The sequence below is a fragment of the Marmota flaviventris genome, chromosome 12, assembly GCF_047511675.1.
Source record: "Marmota flaviventris isolate mMarFla1 chromosome 12, mMarFla1.hap1, whole genome shotgun sequence".
Lineage (NCBI taxonomy): Eukaryota > Metazoa > Chordata > Mammalia > Rodentia > Sciuridae > Marmota > Marmota flaviventris.
The window spans coordinates 109,728,487-109,748,247 of record NC_092509.1 but is presented as its reverse complement, the minus strand read 5'-3'; the positions used below and the strand labels follow the sequence as shown (position 1 = coordinate 109,748,247).

General features: G+C 40.8%; 1 protein-coding gene across 5 annotated transcripts in view; it reads left to right on the top strand.

The window, feature by feature from the left end:
- The first annotated feature begins 3,885 nt into the window (after positions 1 to 3,885).
- Positions 3,886 to 19,761, top strand: part of Nuf2 (NUF2 component of NDC80 kinetochore complex) — a 31,242-nt gene continuing 15,366 nt past the window's right edge. Inside the window, exons 1-7 of one of the 5 annotated variants that reach the window (XM_027922881.2) lie at positions 3,886 to 3,975; positions 8,802 to 8,939; positions 10,110 to 10,184; positions 11,670 to 11,746; positions 12,215 to 12,276; positions 15,632 to 15,729; positions 16,009 to 16,082. In XM_027922881.2, the coding sequence (XP_027778682.1) occupies positions 8,817 to 8,939; positions 10,110 to 10,184; positions 11,670 to 11,746; positions 12,215 to 12,276; positions 15,632 to 15,729; positions 16,009 to 16,082 (509 nt within the window). In that variant the 5' untranslated portion in view covers positions 3,886 to 3,975; positions 8,802 to 8,816. Of the gene's footprint in view, positions 3,976 to 4,377; positions 4,395 to 8,801; positions 8,940 to 10,109; positions 10,185 to 11,669; positions 11,747 to 12,214; positions 12,277 to 15,631; positions 15,730 to 16,008; positions 16,083 to 19,761 lie in introns of those variants that run through there. The other 4 variants (XM_027922882.2, XM_027922883.2, XM_071600374.1 and 1 more) reach the window with 4 other exon arrangements.

The window sequence follows — 19,761 nt, the reverse complement described above, 5'->3', positions numbered from 1 at the left end:
CCACAAGATAGCATAGCACCAAGGTTGAAAAAATCCAAAACATGAAATCTAAGGTTCTCTGCACCAAGTACACTAGAACACAAGCCTTGAGTGAAAGTCAGGAAGGACAGTGGAGAGGTCAGCACATGGCGTGTCTCGCCTCCTGACATCTGGTTTGGAGCTCACCACGGTTAGTGAGGTCAGGGATTTTAAGGTTTCAAATTGAAAATTCAATTTATGTCCTTAGCAAAGATCCTGTTTAGTGTATCATAAATAAATGGCTAAATTCCCAAGCAACTGATGAAAAGGAGCCCGGGTAAAAGACCGGCCAAAATACACAGGATGGCAAAGGCAGACAGCTACCTTAAATCCACACTTTTCCTCTTGAGCCTGAACTTTGAATGTGTGTTTTAAGATCAATAAAATTAGAACATATATATTTCTTCTCATCTAAAACATCGTGTTCAATGTCCATCACTGTTTATATTTTAAAAATGCAAAATTTTCAGTGTAAGGCTAAGGTTGACATTAATACAACAGTGCCACCCAGTGACCGTTCTGGTCAAACAAAAATGTCACTACAATTTCCCATTTAAATATTTGTGTATTTTCAGTATGTCTGTGGCCCCAACCATTTATATAAAATTATACACAATACTAATTAAAAAATATAAAAAAGCATTAGACATTTTTACCTATCCACTCAAAATTAAGTACAGTTAAGGTGTCAAAGGCTAATATAACACTGGCAAATACAGGGCTTTGCTTATTAAATGTCACCTGTGATGCTGTGAAGCCAGTGATGCGGCTGACAGGAGGGCACATCACTGTCTCCTCTAGTGCAAAATGCTAGACAGCCGTAAATCTATGACAGTCCTTTGCTTTCACAAATGTTCACCTATACCTCACAATGCAGTTTCAAGGAGTTCATCTAATGCCCCTAATAAAAATTGTGTTCATAATTTCACTTCAGACCACTATTCATGGTTAACCATTATTTTTAAGGCTTTAATAAATATCATTCATGATTGCTGTAAGTGAGTCTAGTGAAGGCATTGAAGATGCCACCATGGAATTTACAAATCAATCAATAACGTGATATGGTCAAAATACTCCTATGACCTCAGATAGCATTACAAAAACCCACTCTTTAGAACCATAGTTCAACTTTTCAATTTTAAGTCTGTACAAACAGAAATACTGGTCATCCTTTATTTATTTTTTTTTTTTTACAGGAAATATAAGCACAAGCAGGAGGGAGGGGAGTAAAAGAACCAACATATACAACAGAATCTCTTTGAAGCTAGACTATAACTTTCTCCTGTTAGATGCACCACGTTTAAACCCACACACCTGCAATTCCAGCAACTCTGGAGGCTCAAACAGAAGGATCACAGGTCCTTGGTCAGCCTCAGCAACTTAGTGAGATCCTATTTCAAAATTAAAAAATAAAAAAAACAGCTGGGGATGTAGCTCAGTGGTTGAGCGCCCTGGGGTTCAATCCCCAATAGCAAAATAAATAAATAAAAATAAAGAGTAGTAGTTCAGTTCAGCAACACTGACTGGATACCCAGGATGTACCAGGTACAGTGTTAGACACTAGGCAATCAAAGGTCATTAAGAACTAGCCTGTGCAGTAGTGGAGACAGACACAAACCTATCATTTCAGTGTAATATAAACTTTTTTTATTTTTTGGTACTGGGTAACCCAGGGTGCTTTACCACTGAGTATATCCCTAGTCCTTTTTATTTTTGATAAAGAGTCTCACAAAGTTTTCCTGGCTGGCCTGGAAATTGTAATCCTCCTTCCTCAGTCTGCAGAGTTGCTGGGATTACAGGAATGTGCCACCACACCCTGAGTAGACTCATAGGCAAAGAATCTCCTTGTTTCATGCATCTCAACACAGCCAGGGGCAAGCTTCGCAGGCATCCTAAGCTAGTCTGACAAAGCTAAATCATCAGTCACCTCCCAAATGAGTTTGCCTCAAGGAACCTAAGTCAGAAGATGGCACCCCATTAGTCTAGGCATTGAATCCACCCAGTGTCTAGGACTGAGGCTGAACTGTGGATAAAGGGTAGCAAAGAGTGGTCCCTGTCTCCACCAAGGCTTTTTATATCTTGGTATTCCTATTCCTACATTAGACCAATTTAATCCAGTTTTCATCTTTAGTGATCTGCTAAAAACAAAGCAGAAACACTGTTTGAGTTGTTTATCTACAAACACCCTGCTGAGTTGTTTATCTACAAATAACAGGAGAGAGCTGCTTCACCAGGTGTCCCTGACTCAGTCAGGCTAGGTGGGGATCCATAGTAATCCCCTAGCAGCCACCAATCAGCATGAGACAGGGAAATACCTGGGATGCCAGATGACCCTCCCAGTAGTTTATGGTGGTTGATAACATGTTGGGAAACCATGTAGTTCAGCAGGAACACCCCTCTTGGCTTAAACCAATCAGTTCAAATGAATACCCCTTTAGTACTGACCAATCACCCTTACCCAACTTGTTCCCGCCAGGGAATGTGCTAATCATGTTTTAGAGTTGTTATTTGATTTTCCCGCGGTGTGTGATGATTTGCTAAGGGATGCTATGATGTATGTGAGGTCCCTGCCTTCTCCAAAGAATGTATAAAACTGCTGCAAACCCTGGGCTCGGGGCCTCTCAGCATCACCAGTTGCTGTGTGCGTGCGGAGGACGGAGCTAGTTTGCAATAAGCACCTCTTTGCTGTTTACATGGATCTTGGGTCTCTGGTGGTCTTTGGGGGTCCCGAATGCGAGCATAACACATCCTTGTAAATAAGATCATTTGAATAAACTTTTTCATAGGTAACTTCAATACTAATACAACTCATATTTACAGTAACATTATTGTCATTCAACTCTGGACACCATGCCTCTCCTGCTAATGCTGCACTGGGTAGCCAGATCAAAGTTCTACTGGTGTGGAAACCTCAGTAAAACTGCTTTTTCCTCTAATAACAGGCCCACACGTCTTCAGCTCAAAGATCACAACTGGTACTGAATGCATATTTCCGCACTTGCCCTCATAAAAATAGATTTTTTGGGGGACTCCTTTTTTGAAGAATGTAACTCACAGAGCAGGTGAAGCTGTGACAGTTTAGAGGAGGGAGAACAGAGCCTGTTGGAGATGAACAGGGGATCTGTCAGAAAATGGGGCTCCACTAGGCCACAGGCCCTCACTGCACCTGGGTCTGCCCCACTCGGAATCACTAATTTGGATCCACTGCATCTGAACTCTTCACACCTGAACCCCCTTACGTTTGGGCCCACTCCACCTGAGGCTCTGCACTCGGGGCCGCTGCTCTTGGATCCGTGCATCTGGGCCTGCCACACTGGAGCACTCCTGTTTCTGGACCCGCTGCTGCTGGACTCCATTAACTGGAGCCCACCATACCTGAGAGCTCCTGCACTTGGACCCGATGCTCCCGGACCCCTGCGCTGGGCCTGCTACCCCTGAGCGTTCCTGAACCTGGACTCGCGGCACCTGGACCCGCTGCTCCTGGACCCCGTGCGCTGGGCCCGCCACACTTGAGCCCCAAGCACTGGGCGCACTGCACTGCGACCGACCCTTCCCTTGGCACAGGGCTTCTGGAGATGCAGAGGCAGCACCGGCGGCCGTACCGCTGGCTCATCGAGATTACGGCTGGGTCGAATTTCCGACCAGGTGCCGATTCTGTGCCGGGTGGTCCTTCCTGCTAGACCTGGGTTCTCCTTTGACTTGGGCGCCCGCCTCCCGCCGTCGCCGTCACGCTTCGGGTCAAACTAGAGCCTGGGAATCTAGTTCCCTGGCGGCTTCCGTGAGCCTACGGTCTTTTGGCCCTGGTCGGCTACCGCTACCCAGGAAGGGGCGGGGATTGCGCCGGAAGGACAGGTACTTCCGGCGAGCGGCGGATTTGAAAGAGCAACGGTCGGCGTCGGCTGGGTAGGCCGTCCGCCGCGGGTCTGCGCGAGGGGCCTTTCTGGGCGGCCGCTGTAGGTGAGCGGGCTGGCCTCCTGCGGACGGGGCTGGCCGGGACTTCAGGGCACCGTCGCTCGCCGCGGGGGCGGCCGCGAGCGTTGGCTGCTGTTGAGGGTCTCGAGTCGGGATCTCCTCCGCCACCGGCCAAGGGCGGGTCTGAAGTCGGGCAGTTTGGGCGAGTGAGGAGCCGGGGGGCCGGGGCCGTGCCGTCCAGCCCCGGGTTCCCTCCACGTCTGTGTCGGGCACCCGCGTTTCCCGGTGCCCGGAGCCCAGTGGCCCTGGCCAGGCCCGCCCTTCTGCGCAGTGTGCTGCGGGAGGAGGGCGGTTTGAACTGGAGGAGACGAGGGAGGCTGAGGCCGACTCGGGGAGGAAGGTCATCAGGTTTGGAAGGTTTTGGAAACCAAGCCGAACAATTGGAGTTTGATGTGATAGGAAAGGTGATCTGAGTACTTTTGTACAGATATTATACAGTAGACGTTTTGCAAACATTAAACTGACATCAGGGTGTAGGGGACGTCAGAGGAGAGGGATGTGCGATGACGACTATGAAGCTATTTCACACCCACCTTTCTATTGTGACAGTCTCTAATTAAGATCTACTTTGTTTTGGAAGAGTGACCTGTAATCTTTCATCATTGGTTCTGAAACATATGACTTAGCAGAAAGTATAGATTGATTATGTGGAGAAGTTTTAAGTGTCCATTTTCCCTCTGAAGGCTTGCTAGTTTAAATTGACAGTAGAATGTTGAAAGCGGGGAAAATCCAGAACTTATTATGTGCCTAAGCACAGAAGGGCTAGACTGTTGAGCTTTATAAAAAGCTAAACAAAGGTTTAGTGCCTTGGGCTTGAGGGTGGGCAGGGGAGGTGGCTGCAGGCTTTGGAGGCCCAAGGGGAGAAGGTACAGCAAGCAAGGGCTGGTAGTTGTCTTGCTATATGATAAAATCTTACCCTTAATAGCCACCATAGAAATATCTCCACTCACTTCGATGTTTACTATCTACATCTATCTAAAAAGCTGTCCTTTTGTAAACTGTTTACAAAAGGACAGCTTTTTAGAGCCTTTTCTTTGGAGAAAGCCTGCATTTTCTCTGCCAAATCATTGAAATAATGGCAAAGAAATATCCTGGGATAGGGATTTTACTTTCCCTCTCAGTTAAGGTAATAGAGACACCTAATATGTGAAGGATCTGAGTCTACAGAAAGAGATCTTCATTCTAAAATAGAAATGTGCAGTTGTGAAATTCAATAGTAGGAAATGCAAACCCTTGCCTAAGTTACAAATAGTTATGCAGGATCATGGGGAAATACAGCTGATATAAGGGGTCACCCTGAGGATGTTCTTAATATCCATCATAAACATGTTTGTGAATGAGTGTTACATTTGTAGCCCAGCAGAGGAGTCTCCTTACTATTAATACTCTGCCCTGGGCCAATCATATCTGGAGTGTTGTGTTAAGCTTGGGCATTATGTTTTAGGAAGACACTGACAAAATAATATTTTAGAGGAAGGTAAGTATGAGGGTATAATGTTTTACAATATGCGTTTGGTGTTCATCCTGAGTTCCTGGCACACAAATCTTAAAATCCTTGGAGTCTTCAAAGTGATAAGTGACCTTTTATGAGCTAGCGGTTGACTGAGGGCTGGTATCCCCTAGGTAGCTTCTGGATGGGCTTTCATCTGAAGAATGTAGGCAGGCTTAGAGAATTAGAACTTTTAGCCCCACCTCTAATTTCAGGGAATGAACAGATCACCGTGTCCAGTAATGTAATCAATCATGTCTATATAATAAACTTATGTAAAACCCAGAAGGATTGGTTTTGAAGAGTTTCTGATGACCATCCAGATGATGTGAACCCCAGTATTCCTGGAGGTTGTAACCCCTTCCCTCATTCCTTACCCTACCCATCCTTTCATCTGGTATTCCATCACTTGTAATATTCCTTTATAATTAGCCAGTAAATGTTTTGCAGGAGTCCTAGGCTATGCTTTGGGATTCCAACAAACTAGGTCCAGCCATTCATTCCCAAAACCATACAGAAATGGGAATGGTGAAAAGCAGAAAAAAACTTTATATGGCTACATTGGGAAGACTTATACTAAGATCCAACATCTCAGCCCTGTCTTTCAGTTTGAAGGCAGCTTTAGGTTTAAATAGAGGAGGAATCAGGGCAGGAGGTCTGCATAATTAAACCATCATGGTCAAACTGGTCTGGCCTGTCATTCTCTCAGTCCTGGCTCTATACAGGAGCTCTCAAGAAGTCCTTATTCCACTTTCCACTTGTTGCTTAGAATGTTTATCTGTCAGACCTGGGATCCTGGAAGGGGGCAGGTTGGCTCCCATGAGATGATTGCTCCTGCCTGGAGGGTGAATCAGTCTAATCCTGGAGTGATGTGCCTGTAACATAGGATCTGCTATATAGGGCGAAGTCTAGACACTTCCAGGTGCCACTCCTGGGTGTGAAACTGGATGCTGCAAATCTGGCCTCAGTCTTAAAGGGGACAGGTGAGATAAATTTGGGGTGATGAAGCTTGTATTACTAATTTTTTAGCTAAATATTTCTTAAATGATTTGCATACCTACCTGAGCAGGTTAGAGTTTAAGGTGACAAAGGAGACAGGTACAAAATGAAGGTAGAGATGCCAAACTTTATCCTGCTTTTAGTTATCCATGGGGCATCTCCAGACCTAAGTGAAGTCACTGCTTTTAGCAAAAGCAGCCTAAGTCCCTGTTACATAGTTCCCTGAGTTCTGTGAGTTTGTCCAGAAAATTAAGTGAACCCAAAAAGGAGATGGTGTGAACTCCAATAAATCGCAGGTTGGTCAGAAGCACAGGTGAAGTGATCTCGGATTTCTGATTGGAATGTGGGCTGAGGAGATAGTCTGAGCCCTTAGCCTATGGGATCTAAATCTATCTGGTAGATAGTATGAATATAGCTAGTGAACACCTAGCTGGCGCCACCTGCACAACTGATTGCTTGCTTGGTGTGTGCAGGCACCACTCATCCCAGTCTTGTCATGAGCCTTCAGTGTTGATTGCTGTTGAGCTAGGGGAAAGTTTGCTTTTTTTCCTCTCACAGATGGAAGGGCTTGCTCTTAGGTAAAGAAATTATTCTAGAATAAGAGGGCTTAGCAGAGACCCAATGACCATCTTCACATTTTTTGAAAGAACTGTCATTTGAACAGGGATTGATACATTCTGTGAAGTTGTGGAAACTAGAAATCAAGGCAATGACCAAAATTCCACAACAAACATTACAGCATGAGGAAGAGTTACTTAACTGTGAGAGCCACTCTGAAGTGGAAAAAGTTGCCTTGATGGACAGTTGTGGTATGGAATGAATAGGTTTACTACTCTGGCTCCTTTGCAGGTAAAAGGTTTATTCAAAGCCAGCTTCAAGAAAGAGCTGAAGACCTTTCTGTCTCCAACCTCCATCTTTTTTTTAATAGCAGGCAGAGTGGGACAAAAGGCAGCAAATACACATATGTAGGTTTAGCTAGGCTGTGTTGATCAGAAGCATGCTAGTCTAAGTTCCCTGGTGCCTCTCAGGCTGGTGTAAGGGATTGAGCCTCCTTTCAGTATGAGGAAATATGGAGTGTAAAAACATGGTTATTGGAAAACTTCCTTAATTTGGAAAGGAGTCTACTTGAGAGTGACTACTGTGATGCTTTCAAGGGTTTATATGGAACTAGGCAGTTATTTATAATCATCTTTTAAAATAGCTTTAGTTAGGCTAGTTGCCAGTGCTTCTTTTTAACCCTAATGTTCTAAGAAACATTATTTCCAGAATTGTGGCCATTTCAGAATATCAGCATATCTGCAAAGTTGAGTATGTTCACATTGGGTCTCCACATTGACTTCTTCCCTGAGACATTGTGGGAAAGGGGATCTTTGGGCAATTAAACTAGTATTTAAGCAAGAGGTTAAGGCCCCTCTTCTTCTTGGTAAAGAAATGAGTCTTAGCTTCTTGGACTCTCCAGGTAGCGTCAGAGTTCTGTAAGTGAAATCTCAGTACATAGCCACAACGTTAAATGCAAGTTCTAGGACAGGCTTTCTTAACCTTATCCTGTGGGCATTTTGGATAATTCTTCGTTGTGAGGAGCCATTAATCTACATGTTATTTGGATAATTCTTCGTTGTGAGGAGCCATTGATCTACATGTTGTGGGACGTTTAGCGGCATTCCCACCTCCACTGACTAGATTCCAGCAGCATTGCTACTCCTGGCCTGACAACCAAATGTCTCCAAGCAAATGAGCCTACAAGAGCAGGGGGTACAGAACTGTAAGAACTGCTGCTTTAGGGGGGGCACACGACCAACTCACCATAGGAACACATTAGGGAAAAGGGGTTTTTGTTTTGTTTTTTAAAGTTCTTGCTTTAGGAATTTCTGCATCTGTTTTTACTGATTTTTTCCTCTTGCATCTTAAACTTTAATAGTCATCTCATTATGTATGTAATGAATAGAATTTTGAATCAGAATATGATATTTTTTTCCTTCCGTGTGTTATCATCCCTTATATATAGCTTCTAATGATGGTGCCTTATGCTGTGCAAAACCTCTGTCTGGCCCCTCAAATGTGAAAAAGGAAACACATGATTTCCCAGTTGTGTGTTCAGATAAAATCCTCTTTCCCATGTGGAAGAAAATTAGCAGAAAATGACTGTGCTTGGTAGAATTTTATTTTAGGATATACATCTTTGTCTTTATCTTATTAAATATTTGATGATAGTGCTAGTGTCACTAGTTGAACTTGACTTGTTTTGTTCTTATTGATTATCAAGTTCCAGACAATGAGAACTACTGATTGTATTTCTGATCTTTTTTTTTCCCCCTTCCTTCAGACTACAAGTCCCAAGATGGAAACTTTGTCTTTTCCCAGATATAAAGTTGCTGAGATTGTGGTTCATATTCGCAATAAGTTCTTAACAGGAGCGGATGGAAAAAACCTCTCCAAGAATGACCTTTATCCAAATCCAAAGGTAAAATGTCTTGATGTTTGAAGTAGGTATTGGTGTTAGAGAACAAGTAGGTCACCATGCCATGTCATGTTGTCAGTTTTAATACAGAGAAAGATTTCAGCTAGTGTAATTTTAAATAACATTAAATTTGTATGTGAGATGATTTCTGCCCTCCCATTAGGAATTCACTTTTTTAATATGATTGTTTTCTTTAAAAAAAGACAGCTGCTTTTAAATCATAGATATATTAAAGGATATTAAGTTTTTTTTTTTTTTTTTATTGCTGTTGAAGTGTGGTACACGGATTTAATGTATTGGCAGGGCTTAGGGGAACTTATTCCTAGTGGTTTCCCACCATAGAAAATGCTTGAAATTACCCCCTTGGAATCTTACAGATTAATATTCTTGCTTTATGCCCCAAGAGAGAGTTGACTTGCTTTGATGGGCATCATTCCTCACATTGTTATTAAATGCAGAAATGGACTGTGTGTGTGTCACAGAGCATCCAGAGTCCTTTTCCAGTCTTGGTGTTACCTTGCAGTGACAACAAAGGGAAGCCTGGTTCCATGACATGAAACCCAGACTGTCTAATGTCAGTATCCTTTAATTCTTTAAAATGAGGGGAATCAGCTCAGAGTAAATGATGGGCCTTTAAACTGAGTAAAGTTAACTTTTTGAAAAGGTGCAATATTTTCTCACTTTTCTGCTCATACAATAAGGTTTTTAAACTTCTGTATTTCCTCATTGAGTTTATCCCCCTTGTTTTAAGTTGTCTCTTAAACTTCACATCCAAGAAAATCTTAATGTCTAAGGTAGCAACAAGATTTCTCATGATCTTTTTCAAGAAATATATTCTCAGTGTTGGGACACATCTGCCACATTCCTGGCAACCTGCAGATCTGAAAGATGAACTAACTTCCTCCATTGCCTGGGGTGGGGGTGGCTTGAATTTGATTTAGAAGAGTATGTTTGTTCTTAAGCAGCTGTCTTCTTGTCTACTTTCGGCACTTGGAAAAACTGACATGAATCATAAGGTATTTTAAAATCTGGAAAATTGTGAAACATTTCAAGGAGATGGAACAGTTGTCACCCTTTTCTCTGTGTTTACTGATTATAGCATTGGACAGTGGTGGTGGTGATGTAGTGCTGGAGTCATGCGTCAAGAGTATTGAAAGTTCCTTTCCGTTGCAGCCTGAAGTCTTGTATATGATCTACATGAGGGCCTTACAGATAGTCTATGGCATCCGATTGGAGCATTTTTACATGGTAAGTTTATGGTAAGGCAAAACTATGTTTCGTGTTTTACTGCAGTTCTCTGCTCACGTACATACTGCCTTTTAAGGAAATCTTGACTGTTTTGACACATTCAAAGGCTTGTGTAAAATTAATGTCACCTGTGAAGGAATTTTAGGCATAATAATGGTTTATATGCATAGCTTTACCAATACAGAAACCTCAGTGGAAGCCCTGAACAACACCTAGACATCACTGAGGCTGTTCCCAGGTTTATAGGTCCCCTGGGACCCACGGACATAGCGAGTGTGCATGGACAAGGGTCTCTTCTCAGGAAGGACTCCCAGGTGAGAAGAGCAGGCATACAGTCAGAACAATGCTAGAAATGAGGCAAACTAGCTGTTTCTAGTAGGAAAGGCCACTTTCTTTATTGTAATTTTTTTTTTTTTTTTGCAATGAAGTCCTGAGGGCATCCTCTGAAGATGCTCTGACAATGTCAGAGTCTTTGGAGTCTCATCAACATGAAAGTTATCTGTTGTTTAAAAATCAAAGACATTTTAAATGAACAAAAGATGGCTCACTTCATTTTTTTTTTTGTACAACTAGCGTTTTGCACACTAGCTCAGCTCCACAACCCACCTGTTCTTTTTTTATTTGACATTGTTCACACACACTAGTACATATTACAGTAAGAGTGCTGGATAAAAACATGAGGTACGAAAGTAGTTCAAAGTTTATAGGTCATGCAGATCATGTTAGACAGCAAAGAAAATTGTGACTGAGAAAACACTAAATAAAAATACATAAAGAATGTGCATTATATATATTAAAAAAACAAAACAAAATAAAAACAAAAACAAAACAAAAAACAAAATTTCGTATGTAGAAAACATTTTGTTACATTGCAGATTTTAATGTATTTAAAAATTGCAACATGCAGATTAAGTGCAGTGTATACTGAGTATTTAAAATGTACTTTCATAAATACAGTTTCAAGAGAAAGCATCATTTTGTGTATACTAACACATTAAGTGTATGTCAGAAATTGATGTATAGATATATATTTTAACACATTTTCTGAAATTAAACTGTAGTTTTGTTGAAAAAAATAAAATAAAAATCAAAGACAGCCACCCTTTTACAATGAAACCTTGTCAATTGTAGTTTCTTTGTCTATAAAAAGGGAACAGCACTTTGTTTATAGATCCTTGTAAAAATCAGAAGAGAAAATAAATAAAACCCCAGCATGATGCCTGATACACAGTGGTGGCTTGTGGGTATCCTTCTATTTGTTTATTCATTTAAAAATCTTTATTTAGCACCCCCTGTAAACCCTATCATTAGAAATATTAATGTCGACTGTAGCTTAGTAGCAGGAGCTGCATTGTTTTTTTCAGATTTAATGATAAAGTTGATACAATTTCATCTTAACCTCTGATTAAGGTTACTTTTAGTTTATGGCTGAAGAAACTCGTTTAATCAATGTGTGACTTAGGTTTTGTGACTTACTACATGCAGATGCCCGTGAACACTGAAGTTATGTATCCACATATAATGGAAGGCTTTTTACCAGTTAGCAACTTATTCATTCATCTGTGAGTAAACCCCCATTTTACTTTCTCCATCTGCTTTTGTATTTGCATGGCATTAAACCCTTTAAATGACATTGGTATCTTTGGGAAGGAGTTCCATCATCTTCCTTTCCTCTCTGTGTATGTTCAGAAGTACAGGTTTCTACCAAGCAGAACTCCCTTCACTTCTAGCACTTCTCAGGGTCTGTCCACTAAAGTTCGGAGGCCATGTAAATGGCAGTCCTCAGCCAGCTTTGTGGAGAGTTTCGAGTTCTAGAGTCTCGGTGTGCCCAAGTGCCTGTTCATTAGAATCTGTGGTGTCCCTGGCTCTAAGAAAGGCTTGTGTAGCTATCGAGCTCTGCACTACAGTGGGCTCAACTTGGTCCTGCAACCCTGAGGGAAACCTCCAGAAATCTCTCTAAAAATGGGGTATTTATGCTCAATGGTTCAGTATAGCTTACAACTCATTTATTGATATTCTTTCTATAAAAGGGATTCATTTCTGCCCATCTGCCGGGTGAATGACTTTGAGATTGCTGATATTCTGTATCCAAGTAAGTGAAAATTTAAACAGTTTTATTGTCTGGCTTTAACCAACCACTTTACCTTTCCATTGAAAAATGTGGAGGAAAGACTTAGAGTAGGTTTCAAGTGCATCCCATCCTTAGAGATGTGTTTTATTACATCCTTTTATTGAACTGTTTTTCCTTTGTAGATCAACATAAAAGCTGTGTTTCTGACTAATTTTTTTCTTAACTCCTTACATTTAAAAAATATTCTTTAAATTTGGGGAGGCCAGGCACGGTGGCACATGCCTGTAATCCCAGTGCCTTGGGATCATGAGTTCAAAGCCACCCTCAACAAAAGCGAGGCACTAAGCAATTCAGTGAGACCCTGTCTCTAAATAAAATACAAAATAGGTCTGGGGATGTGGCTCACTGGTCAAGTGCCCCTGAGTTCAATCCCCAGTACTTAAAAAAAAAAAAAAAATGCAGATGTGATGTCACATAGTAGACTATTCATATTTATTCATATTAACTTTATCAAGTTAACGGTTACTTTTCACCATGAAGAAGTTCTCTTTTAGTATGCATCATGGTCATGCTGTTATTTTAGACGTAAACTTTCCCAGCTTTGTGTCCCTTGATTCATTTTTGCCCTCTTGGATCTCTGACTTTTGTCTATGGATGTAGTATATGCATGGCAGACCTCATGGATTTTAAATGTAAATTGGATGTGTTTTAATAAATACTTGTACTTGTGAGCCACTGTCGCAGTTGTGTATAGCACGGGTCCATGGCCCGCAGGAGTCCCTTGGAGTCCCTTTGCAGTCAGCCTCCCATGGCTGCCTCACTGCTTGCAACCACTGGCGTGTCTTCTGTCATTCTAGCTTTGGCTTTTCCAGAATTTCATACAGATGAAAGAATACATTCTGCCATCCGTGATGTCTGCTTCTTTTTTCTTTTTCTTTTTTTTATGTATTTTTTCTTTTGTACCAGGGATTGAACTCAGGTACTTGACCTCTTAGCACATCCCCAGCCCTATTTTGTATTTTATTTAGAGATAGGGTCTCACTGAATTGCTTAGTGCTTCACTTTTGCTGAGGCTGCCTCAGCCTCTGGAGTTGCTGGGTGCATGGTGTCTGCTGCTGCTTTCTTTTTTTTTTAAAATAATACTTTTATTTTATTTATTTATTATTATATGGTACTGAGGATCAAACCCAGGACCTCCCATGTACTATGTGATTGTCCTGGTGTCTGCTTCTTTAAGCACAGCCCTGTTGAGATTTATCCATGTTACTTGCACTTATTGTTGCTGTGTATCTTTTTATTTTGGAGTATTCTCTTCAGTAGATAGACATTTGAATTGTTTCTAATATGTGCCCACTGTGAAAAAAGTACCCTAAACCTTGGAGGGTTCTTTGCTCGTGTTTACTTTTGGTTTCATTTATTCTTAGTTTCTGTTTTTTACTTTAGAGCAGGAGCTGAGGTCATTAGTTTCAGGCCTGTTTTTGTTTGTTTGTTTGTCTGTTTTGTTTTGTTTTTTTCCTAGTAAGAGTGTTTAATGTGTGAATTTCCCTCTATCTCAACTTCATCTATATTCTATAAACCCCACTGTGTTGTATTTTCATTTCTCATTCAATTCGAAACATTTTCTAATTTTCTTTTTAATTTTTTTTTTTTCATTCACCTGCAGGTTTTAAGTGTGTTGTCTACTTTTTAAAACATTCAGGGTTTGTCTAGCTATCTTTCTGTCGCTGATTTGTGATTTAATTCCTTTGGGATTAGAGATTTGTTCAATTTGACCCCATTTCAGTTTATTCATACCTTTTTTATGGCCCAGAACATGGTCTGTATTTGTTGCCTTTCAGAGCCCTAATGAACTATCACAAACTAGATGGCTTCAGATAACACATTTATTTATTGACATCTTCAGACATGATTGTGGATTTGTCTGTTCTGCCTAGTTTTGAAGGCAACACATCTAGAAATATTCTCTGGACTTGCCTTTGCTCTGAAATATGCTTTATATCCCAGAACATATTGTCTTTTGCTTTGCAGTTATTTGAGTCTTTGTATCTGAAGTGGGTCTCTTAGAGACTGCCTGTAGCGGGGTTCTTGCTTTGCTTGCTGTTGTCTATCAATTGAACTGTTTAGTTCACTTACAGTTAATGTTATTATTGGTGTGATTTGATTTAAATTTACCTTGTCCTATTACTGTTTTCCCCATTTCCTGCCTTATTTTGGTTTATTGGGATATATTTATTTTTATTTAGTTTTGGTATTTACAGTAGGGTTTAATATGTATGCACATATCTTTAGCCTATTTCTGTTTGTCTTAATATATATTATACCTTACAAAGAGTTTATTTCCATTCCCCATTATTGTCCTTTGTGTGATCATGCTATAAAGTTTACTTCTACAGATATGTGAATGCTTTGACATATTGTTATGAGATGGCTTCAGTTGATTATCTTTTAAAAGCATTGTTTAAATGAGGAAAATTTTCTTTTATATTAACCCACATTCTTTTAAGTATGTCCAGTCCCTCTCTGGTATGATATTTCCTTGCAACTGGAGGATTTCATTTAATATTTCTAATACTGCTAATAAACACCCTTTAATTTGCCTTTCTTTTTGAAAGAAATTTCCCTTTCACGTAGAACTCTGAGTTGACCACATGGCCACCCTGTCTTCTGCTTGTGTTGCCGTTGATGAGAAATCACTGCTGTTTTGTCTATCCATGTGATGTGCTCAGTTTTTTTTTTTTTTTTTTCCCCCTTCTTGCTGCTTTTAAGACTTTATCTTTATCGCTTTTTATTTATTTGGTACTAGGAATTGAACTCAGGGGTATTCTACCACTGAGCTACATCCCCAGCTGTTTTTACTTTTATTTTGAGGCAGGATCTCACTGAGTTGCCCAGGTGGCCTTGAACTTGGATCCTCCTGCCTGGGATTCCTGAGTTGCTGGGATTACAGGTGTGGTTGGCCTGTTTTTCTGACCCTCCAAGACCCATGAGTTCTGATTGCGTTGTGCTGTCTGGACTGCAGTCTGGGTGCTTGAATTACAGGCCAGTGCCCTGATAGTGCTCGCTTGCTGGGTCCTGTGGAGGTGATGCAGGGCCTGTGTCCAGTGTCTGAAGTTTGTCGCTGCACGGACTGTTTCTTTATAGTTATTTAAGGGACACAAGCCAGTCAGGTTTTTGCTGTTTCCATAATGGCCAAAAGTAATTGGCTCTTTTTTCCTAATTATTAATATATAAGGGTAATTCTGATCTTGAAGTTAGAACAGATTGTTACACGGTTTTATTTTACATACCATGAGCAAAGTAATGCAGGGGGAGAGAATGAATATTTCTACGTTATGTTTCAAACATTTACTTAAAATAGTCTTGCTTTATATTTTAGAAGCAAAACGGACCAGTCGGTTTTTAAGTGGCATTATCAACTTTATTCACTTCAGAGAAGCATGCCGTGAGACTTACATGGAATTTCTTTGGCAATATGTAAGATTTAAATATACTTGAGGGTCATACAACAGATGCATAACCTCATTTATGAACCAGCAATCTGTTTAGAAATGTTTGTTGCAAATATCATTTGTGTTAAGTAAAATTCCTAACTCATTTGTGAGGAATGACTGATTAGCTCTACTAAAATTTATTTCTAATGGGAAAATTATAGTGTGAGTAAACATTTTATAGTTATTGCTAGTAGTGTTATGTGTGAGGAAATCCATGGCTCTTGGAAAGCACTGAGGAGAGGTTGCTGATGTTGCTTTGTAGAAATCCTCTGTGGACAAAATGCAGCAGCTGAGCATCGCACACCAGGAGGCACTGCTGAAAATGGAGAGGCTCGAGTAAGTGGGGTTTGCAAGGAAGTGAACAGTTTCAAAATGCACAGTGAGTGTGAATGGTGTTACCATCTTGAAGTCCACCTTAAGTCTTGTCTTCCACAGTAAGTGGCAGAGTATTTAAGTGTGCCTTTTCTGAAAAGAGAATGATGTATTTTCTTAAAACTCTTTGCTTCAGTTTTCTTGGGCTCTGTCTTGATGATGCATTAGCCTGACTCATTTGATGCCTTTAAATTACTTCCCTAATTACACCTCCAGCCTTTGTCTCATGCAGATGAGCACTAGTTGTCGGGACCCTTTCTTCATATCATCTAATGCTGGCAGCATGTTTGGTCTTCCACATTGTTCTGCTTTGAACTCAAGAGTAATGGGAAAGATATTCAAATGACAGTTCCTCAGTCTCCTGTGTACTGACAGATGCTCCTCAACCTATGATGGGGTGTGTCCGACCAACTATCTTAAATGAAAAACATCCCAAGTTGAAAGAGCACCTGATGCTCCCGACCCACGTGCCACTGTTATCCTGGTTTGTCAGCCAGTGTGCAATGGAGCTTGGTGTTCTCATTTGCAGTGGTGCATATCCTCATGCTGGTGGCAGATGGGGAGCTGCAACATTTTCACCTGTCACTAGCCTGGGAAAAACAAAATGTGAAGTACCATTCCTATTGCACATGAATTGTTTTCACATCGTCATGAAGGTGAAAAACCATCATGAGTCAAGGACCATCTGTGGTTTTTTTGTTTGTTTATTTTGTGTGTGTGTGTGCTGGGGATTGAACTCAGGGGTACTCTATCACTAAGATATCCCTGTCCCTATTTTGTATTTTATTTAGAGACAGGGTCTCACTGAGTTGCTGAGCACCTCGTTGTTGCTGAGGCTGGCTTTGAACTTGCAATCCTCCTGCCTTAGCCTCCTGAGCTGTTGGGATTATAGGCTTGTGCCACTGTGCCTGTCTAGTTTTTGTTTTTTAAGTTCTTTCTAATATGTTGGTACCTTGTCCAGGAGAGAGCTTTTCTGACCTGTTTCTGGTAAAAATTGCCTTTACAATCAGTAATAAACTGAAAAGACTGGGGATGAGAGGAAGATACTGAGATTTAGCATGGTAAAAATACCGCAAACCAGATCAAAAGAAATGTGCAAACTGGGAGAGAATTTTTGCAACATTTGCTGCAAAGCATTGCAGACTATACTGTCCCGTCCGGCAGGACACATCAACGTGGGCAGCGAACCTTAGAATCTATAAACAAATTATTGTACTTTGATAAGAAATATCAATGAAAATATAGTTAAAATCCTTAGATATTTTGTAGACATAATTATAATTATTTATCATCTTATGAGTTTGAACAGTAACTGAGAATTAGAAACTACTTGAAGACTGTATTTTCACTTAAAAGCAAATTTATAGTAAACACATTTATCTCAAATATCTGTGACTGAAAAGGCAGAGTATCTGATAAATGTAAATATAAAACATAAATTATGGGTTTTCTGTTGAAGAAAAACAATTAGGCAAATATATATTAACTAATCAATTAGGCATGTGCTAATTATTTTATAGATTAACAAATATAGGTTATCTAAATATCTTAATATATATATTAAGAATAAGAACATAACTTATAATTGTATTAATTTTATGTAACCACGTGGTCTTAAAATATTTGGATCCATTTTAATTTATTTTTAACTAGGAGTGCACTCTTCTATGTGACGTCACTTAATGTAACTGAAATAAAATCCTTGTTGAGTATACATATTTATTTTTTATAGTTAGGAATGAGAATAAGGATTTTTTAGTCATCACAGGAACATTGCCGGCTTTGTTCCTGTGGCGAGCAAATGCATCCTCATAACCTCCAAAATTAAAAGTAAAATATAAAGAAGCATGTTTGATATCTCTCATCAATAGAACATTATTTAGTAACACAACTATAGAGAAAAGTCAGGTTATTTAACTCAGAACTAACTTAAATTTAGGGCTGCAACATAGAAATCTGTGGAATTAAATTTTGTCTGAAAAAGATATCTTTCGTTAGCATTTACAGGTAGGCATTCTTAAAAATACAGGCTCTGAACAGCTCCCGTAGAAATCTGAAACACAGTAGTACAGATTAGTGGCTGGAAGGCGGGACTAGAAGTCCTGTCTGAACCAATCGGAAGCCGATTTTTTTAAGTCCTTTTTCTTAACACGGACCGGCCCCCCCCCCCCCCCCGACTGTGGGAGGTGGGACCAGGAAGCCTGCTCTTCCGGCCAGTCACCCCATGGTTACCATGGTGATGCAAACAACATGGAGTCCGCTGCCCATTTTCGGGCAAAAGTTCCCCAAGTTTTCCTAGCCGATTGCATTTTGTTTGATTTTGTCTGCATTTTCCCCCGCCTGGCCAAGATCTTACTGCGGTAGCAGCTTGTTCTGTCTCTGTACATCCTGCACTTTTTTCTGTGGCACGTGGGTGCTCCAAAGGTTTTTTAGCAGCAAATGCTAGCATTACCATCAGATCTTAAGTTAGTCTGTGTTTGGCATTTAGGTCAAGTAATTCAAGGGTTAAAAGCACTGTTGGCCGCAGGGGCTAGGACCCCATAGCGAGCAGCAGCAGCAGCTAAAGTCTCTTGTCCCCAGTGGCTGAGTTACAGCCATTCTGATTCATATGACAATCATGTAGTAAAAAGGTCCGTACATACTTTCTGAGTATTGACAAAAACAATAGAAAATTGAAACTTATTTCTCTCCAGGTAAACATCACATTTTCTCTCCCTTTTTCTCACTTTCCTAGCGCAAACTTCTAGAACATAAAGGCCAAAAAATATCTTTTTTTTTTTTTCTGAATTAATTAGGTTCCAGTAAGAAAAGGTGGGAACAGGCACCTTTTCTGGGCCAAAGGATTCATAATAATCTTTTAAACAGTCTCCTACTCTAAGCCATCTTTTACCATCAATGGTCCCTTCAAGGGGAAACCATGGACACAATTCTCCTATGTATGAAAAGAATAATTTTAAGTCCTTTTTCTTAACACGCGACCCCCCCCCCCCATGTCTTGAGGGCCTCCTTGAGGCCTGACAAAAACAAATCATGTGACGAAACTGCTTGTCCCATGGTGGGTCACTCACCTTACGTCGTCCTCACTCTCCTCCTGGATCTGTCTCTCGGTTGTGTCTGCAGAGGCAATCTCAAGCCTCCCAGGCAGGATGTCTCCCAGGGGGCTGTCAGGCTAATCTTTGAAGGAGAATTTCCTTCTAGTCCCTGACACTATACTAACAAAACTCAGGTAGTTTCTCTACCTACAAAAAAGTCCTGCAAACTGAAGGGAAAAGATGACTTAATGGAAACCTGGGAGAAGGCTATGCATAGAGTTCGCAATAAAATCAGAACAGATGCTGATACATTAGTTATGCAAAAATCATACTAGAACTTTTGTGGGGAAGAGGCTTGAGTCTGTGTGTGTTAGGAATGGTAGAGGCCTGGGGATAGGGGAGGAGCATTAGAGAAGGCATTCTGCATACATCTCACAGGAGTGAAGTCGGACAGCACAGCTGTGGGTGCTGCCTGCATAGAGACTCCATGGGAGGATACTGAGGGCTCCTCAGGCTTTCATTTCTCTCAGCAGTGCCAGGCCATCTACTTCAAATGGCTGGAGAGTGTGTGATTCAAAAAACAGAAAAGTAGATGCTGCATCTAAGTTGAG